Source organism: Mytilus galloprovincialis, chromosome 11, assembly GCF_965363235.1.
Source record: "Mytilus galloprovincialis chromosome 11, xbMytGall1.hap1.1, whole genome shotgun sequence".
Lineage (NCBI taxonomy): Eukaryota > Metazoa > Mollusca > Bivalvia > Mytilida > Mytilidae > Mytilus > Mytilus galloprovincialis.
Genome location: NC_134848.1, coordinates 2,788,672 through 2,815,493, shown reverse-complemented (window position 1 = coordinate 2,815,493; position 26,822 = coordinate 2,788,672). Strand labels below are relative to the sequence as shown.

General features: G+C 33.2%; 3 protein-coding genes across 3 annotated transcripts in view; 1 reads left to right on the top strand and 2 right to left on the bottom strand.

Annotated features, from left to right (window-relative positions):
• LOC143051550 (uncharacterized) overlaps window positions 1-26,822 on the bottom strand; it is a 576,970-nt gene that overhangs the window by 29,143 nt on the left and 521,005 nt on the right. The window lies entirely within an intron of this gene.
• Window positions 1-26,822, top strand: part of LOC143051962 (uncharacterized) — a 467,775-nt gene that overhangs the window by 314,862 nt on the left and 126,091 nt on the right. The gene's annotated exons all lie outside the window — the stretch shown is intronic.
• LOC143051543 (uncharacterized) lies at window positions 12,753-25,971 on the bottom strand. The gene is made up of 11 exons (XM_076224437.1): window positions 25,846-25,971; window positions 25,136-25,206; window positions 24,407-24,502; window positions 22,693-22,785; window positions 21,077-21,299; window positions 19,951-20,202; window positions 19,177-19,277; window positions 17,595-18,141; window positions 16,868-17,151; window positions 16,048-16,243; window positions 12,753-15,385 (listed from the first exon to the last, which is right to left on the bottom strand). The coding sequence occupies exons 2-11, from the start codon at window positions 25,160-25,162 to the stop codon at window positions 14,379-14,381; spliced, it is 2,826 nt and encodes a 941-aa protein (XP_076080552.1). The 5' UTR covers window positions 25,163-25,206; window positions 25,846-25,971; the 3' UTR covers window positions 12,753-14,378.

The following is a 26,822-nucleotide window of genomic DNA, read 5'->3' as shown; positions in this document are numbered from 1 at the left end:
AATCAGATGTGGATACTTAAAAATTCCAAAGATCTTTTAGAGTACATACAACCTAACTCTCTTTCATCTTGTAACAGTATTAAACATTTGACTTTTCTACTCTTTACACAAGTATTCCACATTCCAAACTAAAAGACAAATTGAAAGAGTTGGTATTACTTTGCTTCATAAAAAAGAATGGCCAACGTAGATACAAGTATCTTGTCTTAGGGAGGGATAAATAATACTTTGTAAAGAATCACTCTGATTCAAACAAAATATTTTCTGACACCGATATTATCAAGATGCTTGATTTCTTGATTGACAACATATTTGTAACGTTCGGAGGACGTGTTTTTCAACAGACTGTCGGCATCCCAATGGGAACAAACTGTGCCCCTCTACTTGCCGACTTGTTTCTTTATTATAATGAGGCTGACTTCATGCAGGAACTTCTTAGGATGAAAGATAAGAAGTTAGCAATATCCTTTAACTCTACTTTCCGCTATATAGATGACGTTCTTTCACTAAATAATTCAAAATTTGGGGACTATGTGGAACGCATCTATCCCATCGAATTGGAGATAAAGGATACTACAGATACAGTTAAGTCGGCTTCATATCTTGACTTACATCTAGAAATTGACAACGAGGGTCGGTTGAAAACAAAACTTTACGACAAAAGAGATGATTTCAGCTTTCCAGTTGTGAACCCTTCATTTCTAAGTAGCAACATTCCAGCAGCACCTGCATACGGGGAATATATCTCCCAATTGATACGATATTCCGTGCTTGCATTTCCTATCATGATTTTCTTGATAGAGGGTTACTGCTCACAAGGAAGCTATTAAACCAAGAGTTCCAAATGGTGAAGTTGAAATCATCCCTTCGTAAATTTTACGGACGCCATCACGAGTTGGTTGACCGTTATGGAATAACCATTTCACAAATGATATCGGATATGTTCCTTATGTCGTAACTACAATCCCCTTCCCTTTCATGAATGTGACCTACCGAATTAGACTATTTTCCGGATTTGTAATCACATAAGCAACACGACGGGTGCCACATGTGGAGCAGGATCTGCTTACCCTTCCGGAGCACTTGAGATCACCCCTAGTTTTTTGTGGGGTTCGTGTTGTTTATTCTTTAGTTTTCTATGTTATGTCATGTGTACTATTGTTTTTCTGTTTGTCTTTTTCATTTTTAGCCATGGCGTTGTCAGTTTTTTTTAGATTTATGAGTTTGACTGTCCCTTTGGTATCTTTCGTCCCTCTTTTATATAGACTGGAGGATTTAGAGATGGTCATATTGTATTTAAATAGCTGTGTGGACCTCTATATGATTTTGGTTGTGTTTGCAGATCGGTTGCTGTCTCATTGCAATTTGCATAACCTCACATCTCCTTTATTCATATGTACATGTGATTTAACTTACAAAACTTTTAAGGTTGTACATAACAATACAGGTGGACGACTGTAAAAATCAGTTGAACGATTTAATCCTTTATATTGTCGTGTACAAGTTGCAATTTTGTACAGGTTATAACATGTACAAAAATATTGTACATGTTATAACTTGTATAATGCAAAAATACAAGTTATAACATGTACAAAAGTACCTCATACATGTTATAACCTGTACAAAATATTGCTTAAAAATGGTATTAACTTGTACAAAAGTTAAGATAAATCTTAATGAAGTAAAATATACTTTTAAATTCACCAATGCATAAAGAACAACAATAAATAGGCCAGAACGTGTCTTTTTCTGTAGAAGACAATGATCACAAAGTTTCAGAAATATATGTTTCATGACTTACGTTGGCAAAATGTGTTTTCATGTAATTGTATGTTTTATATAGTCCATCATGGCTTAAACAAGTGTTACACTATTTACTAAAAGCTTGCATTTCCTCAATGACAATTACATTAGATACTAGTAACTAAATTCTTCCAACAATTTAGGAACGATGCCTAATAATTTTGGGTAATACTCCTCCCTCTCGTTTTATAGAATTCAAAGACTAAAACAATCACATCTTCCTTTATCTAACTAAAGACTAAAACAAAGTATATATGCTTACTCTGTAAAAGCAAGAGAGAGCTGAAATAGTTTTCATTGGACCACGCTTCATTATCAATATCTTTGGATTTACTCTTCAACATTTTTGGCCTTCAGCATAACTCAATTTTTTTTTTATAAACTATTGCATCATTGCATGAGGCGAATGTCATTTTGATGTTTAAAATATATATCCTCTACTTTGAAAGCATGTATTTGTGTCCTTTGGATGTTGTCTGCTCCATGGGCTGGTTGTTGTCTTTTAGACACATACCCCATTTCCATTCCCAATTTTATTTGTAAACACATCTGTCCTGGCTATCCACTTATGTCTTTTAGTGTCAACTAGAATAAAATTATTTTACTTTTGCCTTCAAAGTGGACACTCACAATTATTATTCATCAAATAAAGATATGTCCATAGATAGTCATAAGAGGATCATAAGACATGTCCTAAGATATATCTTATGACAAGTCTTAGGAATGCTTCGTAATACCAACCCCTGGACATTAACTGTATCAAAAAAGGACAAAACACACTAACATGAAGGAATAATAAAATAGTTATCAAAGTTACCAGGATTATAATTTATTACGCCAGACGCGCGTTTCGTCTACATAAGATTCATCAGTGACGCTCAGATCAAAATAGTTGTAAAGCCAAACAAGTACAAAGTTGAAGAGCATTGAGGACCCAAAATTCCAAAAAGTTGTGCCAAATACGGCTAAGGTAATCTATTCCTTGGATAAGAAAATCCTTAGTTTTTTTTTTTTAAAATTCAAAGTTTTGTAACAGAAAATTTATAAAAATGATCACATAAGTGATATTCATGTCAACACCGAAGTGTTATGAAAATATTATTGAGGTCAATAACATCTGTTGCGATAATAGAAACATATCCTTATTTTTCGATTTTGTACAAGTTAAAACCATTTTAAAGCAATATGTTGTACAGGTTATAACATGTACGAGGTACTTTTGTACATGTTATAACTTGTATTTTTGCATTATACAAGCTATAACATGTACAATATTTTTGTACATGTTATAACCTGTACAAAATTGCAACTTGTACACGACATATACATAGGTAGTTTCTCCTTATAATGATAAAATTGAGAATGGAAATGGGGAATGTGTCAAAGAAAAAACTCTCCTTGTAATGATGTATGCATACATGTATAACAATGATTATTTTTCAGATCATTTTATTGGATGGCCCTATTCTTCAGTGTAGTAAATGCTCATGTGCAATTGGAAAATTGGGTATGTGTGGCCATGTAACCGGTCTTTTGTTCAGCTTGGATTCATATATATGAAATCGTGTAATTACAAATCAATTCAAAACAAAAAAAATTACATGTTTGGGAACTTTCTTTAGATAATATGGAAATTACTATAAGATAAGATAAGATAATAATTTTATTAATCTAATCAAGAACCCATAAAGGACATCATTTTACAACACAATATGATTGGAAAAAGCAAAACAGAAAACTAATACCATACTATCACGTTATGGACAGGATCAGAGCCTAACACAACATGTGTTTTATATAACTATTATATTAAATCTTATAACAATGAAATATTATATTATTTCATATATTTTGTTTACATCTGGATCTTATTTCTAAACCTTTAATAATGTAATTTCCTAGGCACATGAGAGTTGGTAAATGCTCATTTGTGAACAGCCAGAAATATTTCTTATCACTAGGTAGTTCTTTAAAATTAGTACAAAAAGTGATTACTTTATCAAATAATAATTTCCTCTGTTCATTATATATATATATATACATAATATACCTTGATTCTATTGAAGACTCAAACAGTCCAGCAGCTGTATAACAGCACATTGTATTCCATACCTCAGAACTATGACGATCCAGCATCTTTCTGTCCAGCAGCAGTATAACAACACATTGTATTCCATACCTCAGAACTATGACGATCCAGCATCTTTCTGTCCAGCAGCAGTATAACAACACATTGTATTCCATACCTCAGAACTATGACGACCAAGCATCTTTCTGTCCAGCAGATGTATATCAACACATTGTATTCCATACCTCAGAACTATGAAGACCCAGCATCTTTCTGTCCAACAGCTTTAAATCAACACATTGTATTCCATACCTTAGAACTATGACGATCCAGCATCTTTCTTTCCAGCAGCTGTATAACAATACATTGTATTCCATTCCTCAGAACTATGACGATCCAGCACCTTTCTGTCCAGCAGCTGTATAACAACACATTGTATTCCATACCTCAGAACTATGACGATCCAGCATCTTTCTGTCCAGCAGCTGTATATCAACACATTGTATTCCATACCTCAGAACTATGACGATCCAGCATCTTTCTGTCCAGCAGCTGTATATCAACACATGTATTCCATACCTCAGAATTGTGACGTTCCAGCATCTTTCTGTCCAGCAGCTGTATATCAACACATTGTATTCCATACCTCAGAACTATGACGATCCAGCATCTTTCTGTCCAGCAGCTGTATATCAACACGTGTATTCCATACCTCAGAACTATGACGATCCAGCATCTTTCTGTCCAGCAGCTGTATAACAACACATTGTATTCCATACCTCAGAACTATGACGATCCAGCATCTTTCTGTCCAGCAGCTGTATATCAACACATATATTCCATACCTCAGAACTGTGACGTTCCAGCATCTTTCTGTCCAGCAGCTGTATAACAACACATGTATTCCATACCCCAGAACTATGACGATTCAGCATCTGTCTTTCCAGCAGCTGTATAACAACACATGTATTCCATACCTCAGAACTATGACGATCCAGCACCTTTCTGTCCAGCAGCTGTATATCAACCCATATATTCCATACCTCAGAACTATGACGATCCAGCATCTTTCTGTCCAGCAGCTGTATAACAACACATGTATTCCATACCTCAGAACTATGACGATCCAGCATCTTTCTGTCCAGCAGCTGTATATCAGCACATTGTATTCCATACCTCAGAACTATGACGATCCAGCATCGTTCTGTCCAGCAGCTGTATATCAACATATTGTATTCCATACCTAAGAACTATGACGATCCAGCATCTTTCTGTCCAGCAGCTGTATATCAACACATTGTATTCCATACCTCAGAACTATGACGATCCAGCATCTTTCTGCCCAGCAGCTGTATAACTACACATGTATTCCATACCTGAGAACTATGACGACGAAGCATCTTTCTGTCCAGCAGCTGTATAACAACACATTGTATTCCATACCTCAGAACTATGACGATCCAGCATCTTTCTGTCCAGCAGCAGTATAACAACACATTGTATTCCATACCTCAGAACTATGACGATCCAGCATCTTTCTGTCCAGCAGCTGTATATCAACACATGTATTCCATACATCAGAACTATGACGATCAAGCATCTTTCTGTACAACAGCTGTATATCAACACATGTATTCCATACCTCAGAACTATGACGTTCCAGCATCTTTCTGTCCAGCAGCTGTATAACAACACATGTATTCCATACCTCAGAACTATGACGATCCAGCATCTTTCTGTCCAGCAGCTGTATATCAACACATGTATTCTATACCTCAGAACTATGACGATCCAGCATCTTTCTGTCCAGCAGCTATATATCAACACATGTATTCCATACCTCAGAACTATGACGATCCAGCATCTTTCTGTCCAGCAGCTGTATATCAACACATGTATTCCATACCTCAGAACTATGACGATTCAGCATCTTTCTGTCCAGCAGCTGTATAACAACACATGTATTCCATACCTCAATACTATGACGATCCAGCATCTTTCTGTCCAGCAGCTGTATATCAACACATTGTATTCCATACCTCAGAACTATGACGATCCAGCATCTTTCTGTTCAGCAGCTGTATATCAACACATTGTATTCCATACCTCAGAACTATGACGATCCAGCATCTTTCTGTCCAGCAGCTGTATATCAGCACATTGTATTCCATACCTCAGAACTATGACGATCCAGCATCTTTCTGTCCAGCAGCTGTATAACAACACATTGTATTCCATACCTCAGAACTATGACGATCCAGCATCTTTCTGTCCAGCAGCTGTATATCAACACATTGTATTCCATACCTCAGAACTTTGACGATCCAGCATCTTTCTGTCCAGCAGCTGTATATCAACACGTGTATTCCATACCTCAGAACTATGACGATCCAGCATCTTTTTGTACAGCAGCTGTATAACAACACATTGTATTCCATACCTCAGAACTATGACGACCAAGAATTTTTCTGTCCAGCAGCAGTACATCAAAATAATTAATTACAATTGCAAACTGATTATGAAGAAGCAGTTTGACAACTGAATAACCATCTTGAGAATGATTTATAGTCGAGTTTATTTTCCATGTTTTCAGCTCATCAAACTAATCATAATTTAACACAGAATTCTGATAAACGAAAAAGACAGAAAAATTTATTCATTCAATAACTCATTAATGAAAATGACAGTTGATATTGTGATCCATAATTTTTAGTATATCTAAAAATAAGTAAAATGTATTTGAGAGCAAACTTTAAATATAAATGAAATAAATATAGACAATAGCGGTATGGGCTTTGATCATTGTTGAAGGCCGTATGGTGAACACTAGTTGTTAATTTCTGTGTCATTTGGTCTCTTGTGGAGAGTTGTCTCATTGGTAATCATACGCCATCCTCTTTTTTATATAAATAAACTAAAAATCTGTCCAGCAGATATTTCTTGATCTTTATCACCATTATCATAAAGTATTATACAGAAAATATACATACATTGTACCATACATTGTATCATACATTGTACCATACAATGACCATACATTGTACCATACATTGTACCATACATTGTACCATACATTTTACCATACATTGTACCATACATTATATGTACTATATAATAATTAACATAGGCTTAGTTCTGCATGGTGAAACTCTAGATCTGGTTCACAACCTACAATGTAGATCTGCATGGTGAAACTCTGGATCTGGTTCACAACCTACAATGTTGATCTACATGATGAAACTCTGGATCTGGTTCACAACCTACAATGTAGATCTGCATGGTGAAACTCTGGATCTGGTTCATAACCTACAATGTAGATCTGCATGGTGAAACTCTGGATCTGGTTCACAACCTACAATGTAGATCTGCATGGTGAAACTCTGGATCTGGTTCACAACCTACAATGTAGATCTGCATGGTGAAACTCTGGATCTGGTTCACAACCTACAATGTAGATCTGCATGTTGAAACTCTGGATCTAGTTCACAACCTACAATGAAGATCTGCATGGTGAAACTCTGGATCTGGTTCACAACCTACAATGTAGATCTACATGGTGAAACTCTGGATCTGGTTCACAGCCTACAATGTAGATCTGCATGGTGAAACTCTGGATCTGGTTCACAACCTACAATGTAGATCTGCATGGTGAAACTCTGGATCTGGTTCACAACCTACAATGAAGATCTGCATGGTGAAACTCTGGATCTGGTTCACAACCTACATGGTAGATCTACATGGTGAAACTCTGGATCTGGTTCACAGCCTACAATGTAGATTTACATGGTGAAACTCTGGATCTGGCTCACAGCCTACAATGTTGATCTGCATGGTGAAACTCTGGATCTGGTTCACAACCTACAATGAAGATCTGCATGGTGAAACTCTGGATCTGATTCACAACCTACAATGTAGATCTACATGGTGAAACTCTGGATCTGTTTCACAACCTACAATGGAGATCTGCATGTTAAAACTCTGGATATGGTTCACAACCTACAATGTAGATCTGCATGGTGAAACTCTGGATCTGTTTCACAACCTACAATGGAGATCTGCATGTTAAAATTCTGGATATGGTTCACAACCTACAATGTAGATCTGCATGGTGAAACTCTGGATCTGGTTCACAACCTACAATGTAGATCTGCATGGTGAAACTCTGGATCTGGTTCACAACCTACAATGTAGATCTGCATGGTGAAACTCTGGATCTGGTTCACAACCTACAATGTAGTTCTGCATGGTGAAACTCTGGATCTGGTTCACAACCTACAATGTAGATCTGCATGGTGAAACTCTGGATCTGGTTCACAACCTACAATATAGTTCTGCATGGTGAAACTCTGGATCTGGTTCACAACCTACAATGTAGATCTGCATGGTGAAACTCTGGATCTGGTTCACAACCTACAATGTAGTTCTGCATGTTGAAACTCTGGATCTGGTTCACAACCTACAATGTAGATCTGCATGTTGAAACTCTGGATCTGGTTCACAACCTACAATGTAGTTCTGCATGGTGAAACTCTGGATCTGGTTAACAACCTACAATGTAGATCTGCAGTGTCGTCTTCAGCTTCATCTTCAGATGCTGGTATTAGACTTTTCTGTTGGAGTGGGTGTTTGAAGAATTCCCTCTGTGGTGTTATTTGTTTGGACCAGTCAAATATTGAAGGAACACTCAGGTTTTGGGGTCTTTCTGACAGGAGACCATTTAAAATCAGTGGATTTGAAATGCCTTGAGCATACTACTGTTTGATCACTAAGCTGAAATTAAATAGTTTTATGATTGGTATTCAATAATCCTATATAATTTAGTTACATTTAAGGAATAACAGTACTGTAGTTGAAAGTTGCCACCGTCAATTGGCGATTTGACGGTCGCAAATGCAGTTTTACTGGCGACGCGTATAGCGTCTGATATACACGTATGTTAGGGTTTTATTTCAGAAGGTTTTTCAATTATTATAATTATGAGTTAAAATGATTTAATATAAAAAGATGAGGGATAAAAAAAAAAACAATTATTAGTTTGAATTGGATTAAATTTCCAAGTTATATCATTATGGAATATAATTATATAAAACGAAGGGGAAACGTTTCCTCCCATAACATTTTGATATGAATAACATGAGACCAAAAACAGCGATATACGTCTCTCTCTTTGTCTCTCTCTCCTCCACCAAATATTTCTCAGATCCAAATATTTCCTTGGCACAATACATTATATATAATGTTCTATAAATGAGGCTTCATATGAGATACACGTTTTATAATCTGAATGTATTAAAAAAAAGTCAACACATCCATGGTATTTGTTCCCCTCAATGTCAGAGTCTGATATGAACCGAAAATTGCCAGGGATATAAAAATTCGTTGAAGATATCCATGGAACCAGCGTCGCTTGTGATTCCTGCTGTCGGTGTTAAAACTGTTATTTTGACTCTAAAAAGTGCTGACGTCCATGTATGAGTAAAATACAGAATTAAAAAATAACTCTACCTTTTTTATATTTCTTTATTTTAAAGGTAAGCTTCTGGCCAAGTTTCGCCTATTCTGTCACAAATCATTAACCTTAAATAACCAATCAATTGTATTCTAAAAGAAGTTGATTTGTTCTTTGTACGAATACATGGAATATTTGTCACTGGACGTTATGCATGCAACCGATGATCAAATACAAATCTGCAGTATTTATAAACAAACTGCTATTGTATATACAAATGTATGAAAGAGACTAAACAATATAAATAATTTTTTTTATTATTTTACACAAATTTGAAGGATCGAAATAATCAGTTCCACAAATCGTTGTTATTGAAAGACTGAAATTTTACAAATATGACATGCATCTATGAAATTTTTTATCGACGCACCATACTTTTCCCTTTTATCGTTCATTTTTCGATCCATCTAAGGTTTCTAACGATCTTCTTACTCGTTCATGACATTGATTTTAAAATTAAAATCCTACACAAATTGCAAATTGCAAAAACTTTATTCTCCGACTAGACTGCGTAAAAGATGAATACTGTTTTGTTTGTGTACACACGGTGTTTTGAAGGCCGATATCCAGTTTCGATGAAAAGGAATTAATTTGCGCCACAACTTAATTACGCCAATTCTTTTTTTGCATCACTTTATTGTAAAAACTGCAGCATTCATTTCCGCCAATAAAACAATCATTTAATTGCGCAAATGTTATAGACTTGTTTTCAAATGGTTGTTCTTAGTGCACTGAGGAGGTTCTTTCCGGTATTTACAGGTACAAGTAGAAATACCGCAAAGGGCCCCCTTATTGCACTAAGAACAAAACAGTGCACTAAGTACTTGGTGGAATGATAGAGTTGACACAAAAAACATGGCATACAGACTTTCTTAAAGTACATAATTTCAAATTTTATAATCATATCTTTAATAATTTTAAAGTTATTTAACAGTTGAAATCAGTATTCTAATGTTACATGTACGTGTAAATAGGTTAACCGTTTCGAGGTAAATATGACACAATTAATAAAATTGAGAATGTAAATGGGGAATGTGTCAAGTTCCATTTATTGGCGCAATTCATATTATAAAAAAAGAAGAGATTGGCGCGATTCAAATCTTTACAATATGACAAATTACAGTTAACCGTTTTGACAAACCAGTAAATTCTTCGCCCGGGGATATGCATCTGACATCAATCTTCCTTCAGTAACTTCACAATACCCAGCCGTGTCATTTCCGTATAGTGTACCTGTAGATAGCACGTGCGATACATGTATATACATAATTGGTAACAACAACAATAGTAGGCACTTGTAACTATATATTTAGTATCTTAGCATTGGTCAGAATCAGAGCCAAAAACCACATATATATTGTGAATAAAAGAATAAAATTCATTATACATGTATGCATTCATTCTCAAATCATTTACCTGACTTATAGTCAATATTCACACCTGATCTCTTTAATTCAAAACAGTCACAAATATAACCGCCCCGTTTTTCCATAAGAGTTACATTTTCTTGGTTCAAGAGCCATAAAAATTTCGAAGATTTATTTAATTTTTCAAAATTATAACAATTGTTAGAAATGTATTGATAAAAATCTTCCCTTTATCATAAAGAGGACATTGTAACAAAAATGAATCTCATCTTCAACTTTACCAAGTGGGCAATTTGAACAAAGACGCTCAGATCTTTCTATATGTTTTTTTGAATATATGTCTGTCTCAATTTTTAAAAAGTGAGCGCTTATTCTTAATTTACAAATTGACTCTTTTTTTTAAATCCTGTAGTTCTAAATATTTTCCCTTTTTAAAACAATTTTTATAGAAAAATAAGTACCAAGCTTCCCTTTTTCAGAGTTAATTGTTTGATACTTCAGTCTATTCCAAAATGTTAAGTAGCAGTCCATGTAAAAACCAGACAAAAGGTGATATACCAAGGTAGTGGGAATTTTATAAATTTTTCAGAGAATGTTCCTTAGATAACCAAAAAGAAAAAAAAATCAAACAAAAAAGCTGGAAAGCAACGGTTGCTAGGGAATTCCGCTTATTGATATTTGCCTAACAACAGTAACAAATTGCTCAAAATTTCTTCTGAAAATGCTCCAATTTAAAGAAAAGAATTATAAATCTTGCAGAAGATGCAATTATTAGATATATTTTTTTTTACAGACGGTATACTTCCCTTAATTAAATTTGAACATCAAATTTGGATTTGTGTAAACATAATCATATATAACTAGGTCGTTTGAGGTAACACTTTAAAGGAATTTTGATAAAAGGTAACAATACCTAAATTTTTCATTTTTTAGATTAAAATTTAAAAAAAAGCCAGACCTGTACATCTGAAACACCTATATATCACGAATAATCAACCTTATCACAGAAATTTTTCATTAATTTTTTTTTGGGATTTTAAAAGGTCAAAGGTCAAAGGTTAAAATAAAAAATGTCCAAAAAACATAAAAATCACACTGAAAGCAGGGTTTTTTTTCCTAAAATTGTTTCAATTTATGGTAGATAAATGCATACATGGTTGCATAATATCAGGACCCTAATGTTCTTACTTTTCTTAATATTATGACCTTGACCTTTTACCTGAAGGTCATTTTTTTTTTACTTTTTAGAGTTTTGAAAGCCTTTTTGACAGATTTGTTTACAACTTTTCAACTATTCTCAATATCATGTGTGTTATAATAAATTATTTTTGTGAACATGGCTTGCAGCTATATATCACCTTCACCTTTGACTTAAAGGTCAAATTATTTTGTTTTTTTAATATGACACTCTTCCAGCAGAAATATCTTGATTTTGTGCAGGTTTTTTATATTTGCAATCTAACGACTTTCTTATAACTTGTTTTGCACCTCTGCCAACATGACCTTACACAAAAGACTGCACACAAAAGAACATAAATGGAGAATCCCCCCATATAACGTTATAAACTGGCATAACTGATGACCAATTAAGCTGGCACAACCAAAAGTCAAACATGATCTGTGATTTATGGTAATATTATAAAGCAATGTGTATAAGTTTCATAACAATTGGTTGAGGAAAACTAAGAAGATAACAGTTACCAACTTTTTGATGTACAGACTTATGTTAATATAGATCAACATGGTTAAATTTAATGCCTTGTCACCTAGTGGTACCTATATGGTTGATTTTTATGTCTGTGGGAGTTTGTCCCAGCCATCAAACAATATATTCTAAAAGTATTTTTTTCTGTCACCTTTGAGAAACCTTGTTTCTACTGTTATATCTACACAACACACAGCAGATTAATTCCAATATAACCTTTATTTGGAACACCTTATATTTAGCAAAACAGGTATTGATGACTGTGAATTTTAATTAAAAAGTAAAACATAATAGCAGTCATCCAGTTTCAAAACATTTATTTGTGATAAAATAACTACAAATAGATTTTCCACACAGGGCCTATGTACGACTCATTTGGATTAGTTACATATATAAACACAATTTATATACTGCTTATTTAACCCTAATAATTTACCTTTGTTTTATTAAAACAGAATGCAATTTACATCGTGAGTAAGACGACCATTTTCCCTTCCTGAAACCAGCTTTTTTTATTCTAGTCACTTGATATATGCCTATTGGCATACATTTTAGGTTTTTTAATTCAAATTTAAAACTTACTTGCTTTAAATAACACAGATAATAAGAAAAAATACACACTATACTTGGATTTGGATTGTGGTTTGACACAGATGAATGTGTAACTTCTATTAATAATAAAAGGAATACACATACATTTACATATTGCTATATTAAACTGAAAGTACAGTTAAAATAAAAAATGATTAGAGTTATCTCCCCTTGCATATTTTAAGGAAGTATATGGAAACAAAATAAAGTAAATACATCTATATCAAGTAAGTTAATTATCTCCCTTTAAATATTTCAGATCACGAATATCTTCCTTTATGCACATTCTATGGTCATGTACTTCAACTGTATAAAGTTTCATTAATATTGCTACAGTCATTTAGGAGGAGTTGTGCTTACAAGACCTAATGCCACATATCGTGATATTTAAACTTAATAATTTCAATTATCTCCCTTGAAAAAAACATCTGATAAGAAATATCCTCCTTCCTCATGTCTAAAGATGTATACAACATCTGTGTAAAGCTTCATCAACATTGATTAATCCATTTAGAAGAAGGTGTGCTTACAAGACTTGTTGCCATTTATTGCTATATTTAACAAAGTCAATTCAATTATCTCCCTTGAAATAATTTCGACGAGAAATATTTTCCTTCATGAACATCCTCAGGTTGTGTACTACAATCGTATCAAGTTTTATCAATATTGGTCCATCCATTAGGAAGATGTTGTGCATGTATACGAGACTTATCAGATGTATACACCCCCCCCCCAAAAAAAAAACGAATTCTGAACAAGAGTGGACACACTGAAATGTCTCGCCTGTTCTAGTGTTCATAATATAATTTATGTTGAAAGTATAAAAAAGCATTGTATACCACAAGCATTAATTAACTGTACTTGAGATGAAGGCGACACAAAAATCACATCATGAGGAAGATGTGTACTAAGTTTCAAATTGATGTGCCTCTAACTTCATCAAAAACCACCTTGACCAAAAACTTAAACTTGATGTGGGATGGAAAATCAAACAAATACACTATTGTAGATAAAAAAATGTTTCATTATAGACTTGTTTTACTTAAAAGCAGGTGTATTTTTTATAAATAAACAAGTTACTATTTTTAAAAGGCAGAGTGCCCATATTCATTGTATTTGGCTTGTCTTTTATTCATGAATTTCTTCTGTGAATTAGGTTAGAGTTTTTTTAAATATAAAAAAGAAGGTAAATAGTTTTGCTCCATGGATCAGTATTTCAGAAAAAAACCATTAAACTTTGATTTATCATAGCATGTTATCTAACCAAAAGTGATTAACAGCAAAAATATGGCACAAACAAATTAGGGGCCTAAACTACATGATTAAAAAAGTTTTTCACAATAATTGTTCAACAGCATCAGCCTTGTTTAAAGCAAGAATAACAGCATCAAGATCTTGGTCAATATCTGCAATTGGTGTTTTACATCTCTGCATAACAGCCAATCTGGAGAAAAAGGATGCAATCTGTCCAAGTTCTAAATATTCTTTAGGGGTGAACCTTTTGTTTCCATTTTCATCCCTTGCCACTCTCATGTTCCTGACAACAGTTAAAGGATTAGCTTTAATTCCACTTCTTTCACCTTCTTCAAAAATGTTGCTCAAGTAAGATTTTACATTGTCTGAAAATCTTACAACCTTTCTTTCCTTCTTTAAGGCCCATCCCATTATTTGTTCATTGGAGCCTTGCTTTAACCCAGTCTCACATCTGAATTTGATTGTGTCTTCAGTTAGGTTAAAGCATGACTCCTTCCATCTCAATTTAATATCATTAAAGGTGCTTCCTTTATGATCTTGGTGTTCATGGTTGCCTAGCAGACAATGGTTGTGCATGTCACTGTACGATTCAAAATACAGTATACAGCCAATTTCTGGACAACTGATGTTAAATGACTCTGAATCTGTCTGTTCTGGCATAGTTGGTTTTTTTATAATACCATCAGGTTGTGTAGGAATTGTAAAGTTTGCATGGACATCAACATTCAATTCTACATCATTTAAAGTACTATTTATAGAAATCTTCTTCCCATTTCCAATTTCAAATGCCTTCCAGGCTGTTATTGTGTCATCGTTGTTGAATCTGACATTTGAAATCTTTGTAATTGCCTTAATAGGACAGGTGATCTTCTTAACGAGAGAATTAGGATCTACAGCTACATATGCTGCTTGGCAGGATGTTACTCCACCATGTTTGTCAATGGCCATTTTCATATCTGAGGCAGTTAAAACATCACTACCAGATGCAGCTGATCTTCTGATTTTCCCTCTCATATGGGCAATCTTTGCGTCACAATATGATTTACCATTTTGTGGCTCACTATAGTCATACCGTGCAATTGTTATGCCTAAAAAAATAAAAATATACATGTACATTAATTCAACTTAATGACACCAGAGTTGAATTGTGTTGACAAGCCTTCAACATAACAGAGAACTTCCACACAAATTTTCAAAGCATAAATATCTCCATATTATGTGTTTATAGTATAGTATGCAGTAGATGATAGTTCAAATTTTGAGACACTTGTATGTAAACAAATAACACTTTTAAAGTCATCAATGAACTAGCTATATATATATTACGGTTATTTCTGGCAATTTGTATATTTCCCTTTGATCCAACTGGCTTATATTTTCAAATATCAATGTACTGACTGTATCACTAAAAATATAGGCAATGCATTGTGTGACATAATAATTTGTGTTACCTGCGATTTCTGTCCCAAAAAGCAAGACTTATGGATATAGTGATCTGGCAGCATATTAGTAATAGGTTAACTTTATTTTGTATGTGCGTACCTTGCAAGGTTCTCATACATGCACAGGTAGACAATGGTTATTCTTATAGTGTATAATAGATTACCAATGAAATTATAAATGGTATTTATACCCTGGGATTTTAAAGTAAATTATATAATTTAAAACCCAGCTTTTTAAAGTAGATGATTATAGTGTTGTGGAGTTTGTCTATCTGAATTTAAGTGCAAAATGACATTATTTCTCTTACCAGTTGTTTCAGTGATCTTAGGTATAGCCAACCAAAGACTGCCACAATGGTAGCATCCTGCATTATCACTTCTCAAGTATACTGTGTTGATTCTGGGAAGCTGAATTTTTATTGTTCTTAAAGTGTGCTCTAACACGGAAGCTACTGCAACCCAATCTTGTTTAACTGCATCCATTGTATGTGTATATGTTCTTTGCTGCAAGTAAAATAAAAGGAATCTAAAAAAATATTTTACTAAAAAGATAATTCTATAAAGAGGCTCCTAAGAGCTTGTAATCTTTCACCGATAGTATTGAATAAAAACTGCCAGTTTATAGCAATATTTTTAAATTTTACTAGGCAACACACATACATATTTTGTGTGAGACAAACAAAGGTGCTTTAATATATCATTTATCTGATATTTTTGACAAATTTAAGCAATAGTTATTGGTGGTGACCATTTTTAATAGGTACTGGGGTCATCAACCTTAAATGTGGTAGTTTATTACATGCATGTATTCATAGGTTTCTCAAAATTTTGTTGAAATTGGCCCCTTCAATAATCTTAATTTTTTTTTTAAACACACAGTTTGTTTATCTCCTCTGAATTGTTTTACATTGGCCATATTGGAACCCTTTTCAGCTTACTTTGCTGAGGTGGCTAAGACTCTGTTAAAGGCTATAGTAGCCTATAATTGCTTACATTAACAACAATTGGTCTTGGATGGAGAATTGTCTACAATTGGCAATCACACCACAAAGGAAAAATAATGAAATAAAACATAGGTGAGGTCTATGAAGTTCAACTGACTATATGCATTTTGAATAAGGAAATTACCATTAAATTCTGATTTTCATCTTTAAAAATACACACTGAAACATGCCAGTTAACTCCTTTTTGGCCAAACCAATCACTCTGTTTCTCACGAAATGCTAAAGGAAGGAATTTCATAGCCCAGTCCATGATTATGAGACATTCTCCATCTTTCAATTCCTCTAATAGTAGGATCCTTGCTAGATCTTGGTTGACACCTCTTACAATATGACTCTTCCATTCAAGAATCTTAGCCTCAGCTACATCTATACTGGCCAGCAGATCATTTCTAACTTCATCTGGTATGTCTGCAAAATAAATAATGTCAACTAGATATAGTATGCCTTTAGTAAAATAGATATGGGCCTGATTAAGACCTCCTCTGGGTGCAGGATTTCTTGAATGTTGAAGACCCATTGGTTGCCTTGAGTTGTTTTGTATTGTTTTGGTTGGGTTGTTGTCTCTTTGAAAAAAATTTAAAAAATTCAATTCCTTGCTTTTTATTAACTTTTTCTTTGTTTTCAAGAAAGTGTATTTTCTAAATCAAAGAAAACTTAAAAATCATGATTATAATCGTACTATGTTTTATTATTTGATGACACTAGCAATAATGAAAAACACTAGTATTATTGTTCTCTTTTTATATTGTACAGTAATGTGCACCTAATGCATAAACTGAGAAAAGTTTATCTATTCAAATCAAATTACAAAATAAACAGTGATTTAAATTTGTTAAGGTTGCAATAAATACCTAATTCAGAAAGACGTCTTTTGATGGTGGAGACTGCTTGTGGAAGTAAATTACATCTCTCACATACCATGTCATGCTGATGGTCGACACAGTGCTGTTGTAGATGTTGGTCTGTTGGATCACTCAAAGAATAATTGATACAGTGATCTGGACATTTATCACATTTCCTGAGGTGTGCTTTAAAGTCTGTCTTCAAGTAAATTTTACTGGCATTTAAACTGTCCTTGCAGTCACGCAACTCTACTTGCACTTCCTCATCAACAACATAGTTACCCATTTCCTTGACTGTTGTTAACAATGTCTCATATGATGCACCACCATCAGCGGCACAATTGTCGAGGCCTTTCAGGTTTGTTCGTCTTGAAGATGGACATGCATTTAGGATTTTGAATAAAGTGGATCTTGATAAAGGCAGGAATTCAGTTTCTGTACAAAATTTTGTATACACGTTTATAAGAGTGGCATGACATGCAGTTCTCACTACTTCAGGTATTGTTACTGTATTTCCATTGTCCAACTTCATTTCCTTTACACCAAAGGATGAGACCTAGAAATCAAAAAAGGTTAAAAGCTATTATTAGATAATTCAAGAACCTTAAAGAGAAAACTCGTATTACCATGCCCAAATAATTGTCACTAGTCAAACAAATCTTATCAGATTCAATAGTTGAAAGACTCATAACTCATACAAAAAGTTAGTTGATCAAAATCTGTGTGTGTATACAAATCTTAACAAAAAGTCCTAATCATCTATAAAGTTTCATGATATTCTGTTTTATGGATTCAGAGAAGTTTCACTGACCAACAGTTGCAGTTGCAGCTGAATATTATGAGCCCATTTTCTCATAGAAAAAAAACATTTAAATATCTAAAGTATCTTAATCAAAGTTTGATTAACAAAATCATAGTGTAAAAGCACTATTTTCACAAAATTATACCCCTGCATCTTGCAAAGTTCATGTTATTGTATTGGAAACCCCAAAAATCAATTTAAACAAAAACAAAAAAGGAGGTGCACAATGGCATTATATCATAAAGAATCTGAGAAAGTTTCATTTCTTTCAGATAAGTGGTTAATAAGGAGTTGCAGATACAAAGTATCTGGGACGAATGGACAGACAAATGAACAGACGAACAAACAGATTGATGGACTTCCCTATCACTGTATACCCCCGCTTTTTAGGGTATATTTAAACACAAATGGACACATACCTGTGTGGATAATATCTGGCATTCTAAGAGTTGCATAGAACTCACTAAAATGATATCCCAACTACCCATAAACTTCAATAAACTAAATTAGTTTCAATTATCTCTCTTGAAATATTTTTGACCAGGTTTTTTTCCCTTTATGCACATTCTCGGATTATGTACTGCAAGTGTGTAAAGTTTCATCAATATTGATCAAGCTGTTAATAAGAAGTTGCACTTACGAGACCTGTTACTACATATTGCAATATTAAACTCAATAGTTCAATTATCTCCCTTGAAATAATTGGACCAAGACTAATTTCCCTCATGCATATTCTCAGGTTGTGTACGGTAAGAATATTCAGTTTCATCAATATCAATATTTTTTTACCTGGTGAAATGATGGACTGAAGAAAAAATCTAAGGCATGGTCTAACTTGTCTTTATCCATCCTATGTCGAAAGACTGGGAGCTGTTTAGGTATTATAGCACCTGAATAAAAGCAAATATTTTTATAAATCACTAGTGGAAAGACTTAAGACATTTTATTTTCATAACATTTTAGTTTGCATATTACTGTTTCCTTACATTCCATAAGGCAAAGAAACAAATCTGGTAGTTAACACATTCAAAACAATTTATTCTGCTAAAAGGTATTCATATGCTTACTTAGCACATTTTGCAATTTCTTTTTTTTTTATGATAATAACATTTGTATCAATGAATCAATACACAAAGAATGATGATAATAATCAAAAGGAGTAAGTACTTGGACTAAATATGATTAAAATCATTCTCTGAATGTGACTTTGACCTAAATGATATGACCTTTGGGGGTCAAATTCTGGAATAAAACAATGCAGTAATGCCTAGAAACAATTGTTATTATAGTTTTCTTACTGTGACCTTAACTCTCAACATCTGACCTTTGGTCAAGATCAAGATACAGTTTTTGAGTTATGGGAAAAAGCTGTCTGACTGAAATTAACTTAGCTGTTGTTGTTTTTAACTGTGACCATAATCTTTAAGAAATGCTCTATAATAGAGTAAGTAAATCTTTTTGTGCAAAAAATATTATTCTATTTTTTATTAATGAATTGAAAATCTTAATAATTTTTCAACTTCAAGTTATGGTAAATATATAATATGTGGATATTAAAATTACCATGGCCATTAGTTTTAGCATGTTTCCTGGCTTCATTTATTGCGTACACTGTCAGCCCAGGTATAAGCTGTTGAAGATCTTTCTTAGTATGTGACAAGGCAATCAATGACAAAAGTTGCTGTTTTGTGTTTCTGTCTGTACTCTCCTGATGAATCTTTACAATGATCTCTTGAAGTTCAGATGAGTTGGCAGATTCTGGGTCTTTATCTTGAATCATCTTAAAAAGTGCCTGACTTTGACCTGGAGCTATACCTGAAGAGAAACCAATTCAGTTAGTGATTTTTATGTTATGAATATTATTATACAATTATGACCCTCAGCATGCTCAGGCAAAGTAGATATTCCAAATGTTTAACCCTTCAAAGTTTTTTTACTGAGGGCACAGTAAAAATGAAATGACTGTATAACGACCTATAGTTTTTAATTTCTGTGTCATATTGTCTCTTCGGAAGAGTCGTGTCATTGGCAATTACACCACATCTTCTTTTTTATATTTTAAGGTTACAATTTTGGATATTCACCACTTATTAGGGGCACAATTATACAGAACAACAGTCTCCTTATTAATTTTTTATGTACATCTGGCAATTGGATTGTATCTTTTGAATTATTTTACACTGGTCATTCTGGGTCCTTTTATATTTTACCTTGCAATGTGAGTCAAGGCTCCAGGTTGAAGGCCAATACTGTGATCTATAATTGATCATATATGACATTTGGTATTGGATGGCAATATATCTCATTGGTAATTTTACCACATATTCTTATTTTTAAATTTATAGATTAATTTAATGGTCTACAGTTTTCAAACCATAGTACTGTTAATGGCTTGCCATTTTTGCTAAAATGGTCATTTACTAAGGGAGATAACTCATTCTCAAAAGTTTTTTAAACAGTGAATGACTGTAAATTGTTATTGTCCTTCCTTGCAATTGCATTTAAAAGAAAATTTAATAAGTTATATCATGTCATGTGTTTATGTATAATTTGTTTATAATATATAAGTAAAATATAATATATGAGAATGGCTGTCATATCAAGTTAAAAAGGGACATAACTCTATATTATTTTTATCAGTGAGAGTCAGCTTTATAATAATTTATTTAATAAAAATAAATGAGCTTACCATTAAGGACAGTGTCAATGGCTGAAACTACTTTACGTTTCACAGTTCTTTTCGTGGAAGGTTTTAGGCTACTTATATCACTTCTCACTTGAAATTTGACAGGACTTGAATGGCCTCTACTTATGATGTCAATTCCTTTATTTAGGTCAGATAAAGATGTTTCCATATTTTCCTGACTCCAAGAAGAAATTTGTGACAAACTTTGTGACTGTGAGTCTAGGAACTGAAAGTTAATAAAAGAATGTTCAAGTTTTAATCTATACACATTTAGAAAGTATTAATCAATTCATATATTGTCATCACCATCTGTTCATTTTAAGGAGTAGCAGAACTGGTGCCACTAGTGGAGCAGTAACTGCTTACTCTTCATGAGCATTCTAGCCCACTACAGTTTTTGGGTGGGTTTGTTTTGCTCATTTTCAGCTTTTATTGTTTGTTCCTGTTTTAAATTATTTTAAAGTATTTTTCCATTCTATATTAAAATTCTTAACATAACTAAACAGAAGACTTGATCCCACTAACATGTTTAACCCTGCCACATTATATATGTATGTGCCTGTCCCAAGTCAGGAGCCTGTAATTCAGTGGTTGTTGTTTGTTGCTGTGTTATATATTTATTTTTTGTTCATTTATTATAGGATTAAACGCCTTTTTAAAGGAATTTTTTGGTGTATAAAGGGGACCAATTCACTTACTAATAAAGTCTGAAGGACTTTATGATATGTTTGTGAGTGACTTGGTCCAGTTTATACACCAATAAATTCCTTTTTAAAGCCATTTGATCCTTAAAATTCTTTAACAACACGGATAAGTGAAAATAAGTATTTTTTTAACGTCGAGTCTGACAGTGTTATTTTAGCCGCCATTGGTTACAAAATAAGTAGTTCTGTCAATGTCGTCTATGGAAAAAATAAACAACTTCAAGAGTGACGACCGGAAGTCTTCTCGACCAATCATATGAACGTATTCCCTAATATGCAAATAATATCAGAATTATTTGTACATTAATTTGGCCGTTAGTTTTCTCGTTTGAATTGTTTTACATTTGTCATTTTGAACTAGCTACCAGTAAGTACTCTCACATCTGTACTAATGGTCTTTTTGTGGTTGGGATGTATAAGTGCCAAGCTATGTTCACTCTGTTTTTGTTAGATGTATTTCTATTTGTATATATCTGATGAGTTAAGCCTTTTCAACTGATTTTTATAGTTCAATCCTATGTTGTTCTGTTACACCACTGTCCAAGTTTAGGGGAGGATGGGATCCCGCTAGCATGTTTACCAACCCCCCCCCCCCCCCCCCTTCCCCATCCTACCCCAAATTATGTATGTATGTGCCTATCCCAAGTCAGGAGCCTGTAACTCAGTGGTTGTTGTTTGTTGCTGTGTTACATATTTGTTTTTTGTTCATTTATTTGTACATAATTAGGCTGTTAGTTTTCTTGTTTGAATTGTTAACATTTGTCATTTAGGGGCCTTTTATAGCTGACGTATGTCGTATGGGCTTTGCTGATTGGTGACCTATAGTTGTTATTTCCTGTATCATTTGGTCTTTTCCGAAGAGTTATCTCATTGGCAATTACACCACATCTTCTTTTTTATTTCAGCTAAACATACCGATTCATCATCAGATAGGGACTCGGCTGTCTTGCATGTGTGCGTTTCAATACTCATGTCTTCCAGTTTTATTCTCTTTCTGTTTTGAATAGTCTAAAACATATAAAAATATCAATCTGATATTATGAGTTAAAATAATGTAACCAATATTATAGTATTTTAATGTATGGACTTTTTCATATTGGCCCTGTAACATGCCCGAGGTGTTAATAATGGCCAAGGATGGTTGTAATGGCCCTGAGGCAACGCCGAGGGCCATTACAACTGTCCGAGGCCATTATTAATATCAAGGGCATGTCACAGGGCCAATATGAAAAAGTCCATATATTGATACTTTTATTAACCAACTATACGTATAAAGGCAACTTCATTCAAGAACAGTCTTCGAGTCTCGGATCCAAAATAATACAGCTATCCACAAACTACAACAGGACCAATACAGAAAAGCCCAATTCATAACATTTTTATTAAATGGTTTTAATTCTTCTAATAAACAAAGAGTAAGAAACTTACCGTGAAGAAGATACAGGAATTTCATAGACATAGCTGAACTTCAACTTATCTTTTCGCATTCAATTTCGCATGGAATTTTAGTCAACATTGTGACTGTCAGATGTAATTTCTGATTTCTCGTCCAAGTACTTAATTTTATGCTATTAAAATTCATTTCATCTAGCAAATAAAAAGTAGCTGGGAAGAATAAATCAGACAGTTAAACTATTCTAAAGTCTGCATTCTGAGGAATGAACAACGGAAATGAAACAGTGATAATAATCGAAAGTCGTACTCGAAAAAGGCTGTGAAATATTTCCGTTTCAAGTCGTTACAAAATAATGTCAATGAACATCATTTAAACTTGTTTTTACGATATTAAGTTTAAAAAAGAATAAAAAAATGTCACACTTTTTTAAAGAAATAAACCACATTTTGATTTAATCGATGTCCCGTTTCGAACTTTCATCTGTTCATAATGCATAACTGTGATTTCGTAATGCACGGGTGTGATTTCGTAATGCATGGCTGAGATTTCGTAATGCATGACTGAGATTTTGTAATGACTGGCTGTAGCAATTTCTCCATTCATAATGACCAGATGTCGAAATTTTCCTTTTATAAAGCATGGGCATTTCTATACATATTGTAGTAAGTTGGTTAATAATACAGCAATAAAAACTAAAAAGCTGTTGCACATGTTTTTTGTGTTCAATACCCAATGTGTTGGTGTTGTTAATTTTTTAAATGCAAAAATAAAAACTCTTCTCAATTTTGTCTACCATGTCCACAGTTAAATTTTTCATTTCCTACTTATATAATTGCTAACTTCAGATAATGCCAGTATGTGCATGAAAGAAAACATTTATTTCAGGTATCATTATAACTCACAAACATGTACATGTCACATAATAATTTTTACAAACAAACTTCTGTTGATTCTAACAACTAAAGGAAACAAGTTGGCAGGAAACTTCTCAAATCAAACCAAATATTTACAGAACAGCTGGATCCATTATTCTTAATATGAAAAACTGTTTCCTAATGTTGCAAAACATTTATGGACGTCATACAATATGTTTCAACAATCTATTTGTTTCTAAATATAACTTAGGAAGATAAGCAAACTAAATAACAGTCAGATCAATTTCGGAAAAAAAATGTCTTAATTTCGGAAAAGATTACGAAACATAAATTATAAATAGTTAGTTATACTACTTACATTTACAGTTTTACTTTGTTCAGGGTCAAACTCTTCTTTAGCAGATGATGCACTAGTTGAAACCTGTTCAAAGCCTCCAAATGGTTGTTCTTTGTGCTATAAGATTAAAACATAAAACAGTGTTTATGCAAATACTGTTTGTAAATAGGTACTACAAACAAATTTCTGATATAAAAATATATCACTGTAAATTCAGAAGTTATTGTTTTGGATTTATTATTGTGATTTCATTATTTTACACCAAAATGAGAGAAAAGAAATCATGCTCTATTATTCATATATAAAAATCCAATATGTGAGTTTAAATTATTCTGATTACAACTGTATCATATTTCTCGCACTAATAAACATTGCAAGTATTTCCACACTTACAGAAGTTACAGTACTTTGTTCATTCAATAAATTAAACTCTGAACACTAAAAAAAGCAATGCATAGGTGTGCTGGGTGAGACCATTTTTTACCACTTAATTTTTGTACAAATAATTGAAATTTCATAACATATATATATATATTGAAGACCTGTTGGTGACCTTCAGCTGTTTTTTTTTTTATTTGGTCGGGTTGTTGTCTCTTTGACACATTCCCCATTTCCATTCTCAATTTTATATGCTAAATATATACATATATGATTATGCGTACATAAAATTTTCATAAAAGATTAAAGTTCTCATCTTATGCATATATAAAAGTTATTTCTAGTTTTTGGAGACCTTCCAGAAAAACTTACATGTACATCATTATCTTCAAACGACATTGAGTCAAGGTTTGGAATACCTCCTCTACATGTCCGACATATTCCTAAATGAAAAAAAAAATCAAATGCAATTGTAAATTTTAGATTAATATTAATGTGTGTAGGTCTTTTCAATATATGTTAAAATCCCAGAGGTAGGGGGCATTTGTGGAAAAATTTGGTTGATTATATTGGGAAGCATTGAAACATGACTGGAGCCGGGCCCCCCTCTTTTGTAGTCATTTGGACCCCCTTATAAAAATTATGGTTCAACCACTTATTACCCCTATCAACATCAAGAGGTAATCGTAGCTTTAGGCTGACATTAAGGATGATACATGTAACTGACCCACCACCATTGAAAAGGTATATTCAATATACATGTAGTATAATCTTTCGAAATGGCAATATTTTTGTTATAAATAGGGGGTGCAAATTTCTGAAAAATTTCAATAATAACAAACATAATTCTACATTGAACATCTTTAAACCTGAGAAACACCATCTGAATATCTTTTTATTATCAAAATCCCCAGTATGATTTTTTACATGAATTTTCCCAGAAGTGAAAAAAAGCAAATTCTACTTTTTCTTTTATTTTTTCTTGATTGATTATAAAAATGTGAACAAATTGATTATATAATAATTATAGAAAAAGTTTGAACAGGTACAACAGGGGGTTATATTGTATATAAAGTTCTTACCTGAACCAACTGGCACAAGTTGTCCTGTTGAGATCAACAGATGTCGGCTGACAATTGGGGTGACACCTCTGTCTGGCTTGGTTTTCCCTTTATGGTTGGGATGACTGCATGCAACACTCCTTCTCCATCTTATTCCAAGTGTGGCCCGATGGTGTGGACATATTGTATAATCACAAAACAAAGTGAAAATACCAAGACGGAAAAAAATTAAATGGCCTTCTGATGGAATGCAGGTTTTTGAGAGTTGTAGTGATTGTAAATGGCTGTTAATATGGGGACGAAGTCCCCAATAACAGTAGAAAATTCAATAAAAAAAAATAATTCGGGAAAATTTCCCGAATTTTTCATTGTACTAATGAACTCAAATTCGTTCAATTTTTTTTATGTCATGTTTTGAAATCCCGGACCTGCGCAGAAATGTACAATGTACTTCCTTTTTCCGGTCTCGTTTGTATGAAACTTTGAGTAAAATATATATTTATCAGTCTAGTATAAAATAGGAAGGAACGCGCAATACCAATTTCATTTTTAATAATTACTTCATATGAAAAAACGTTACTTGATGATAGCGTTTCTTTGTTTACATTGCATATGACGTCATAATTTAAATAACGTCACAACTAAATCCCTAACAACAGAACCAAAATCGGAAACGTTACGGTATTTCCGTTTCTTTTTTTTTAAACAAATATTTAAGTTACAAAAAATAATTCATACAGACTTCGTCCCCATTTACAGGTAATGCCTGCCTCATATTATTAATGTTGCAGCTGCTTATTGTAATAAGATTATGTTCTGATGGAAAATAGTTGGAAAAACCACATCTACTGTTAGAAAAAATTGAAATGCTGCAGTTTCTTTCTGTCCATGGAGCGTCTGCCATTGTTTACATTTCCCTCCAATGTAGTATACCTATTTTCTTTTGCTGAAGATTTCCGTCAGGGGAGATAATAACATGGCAATTTTAAAAAAAATTT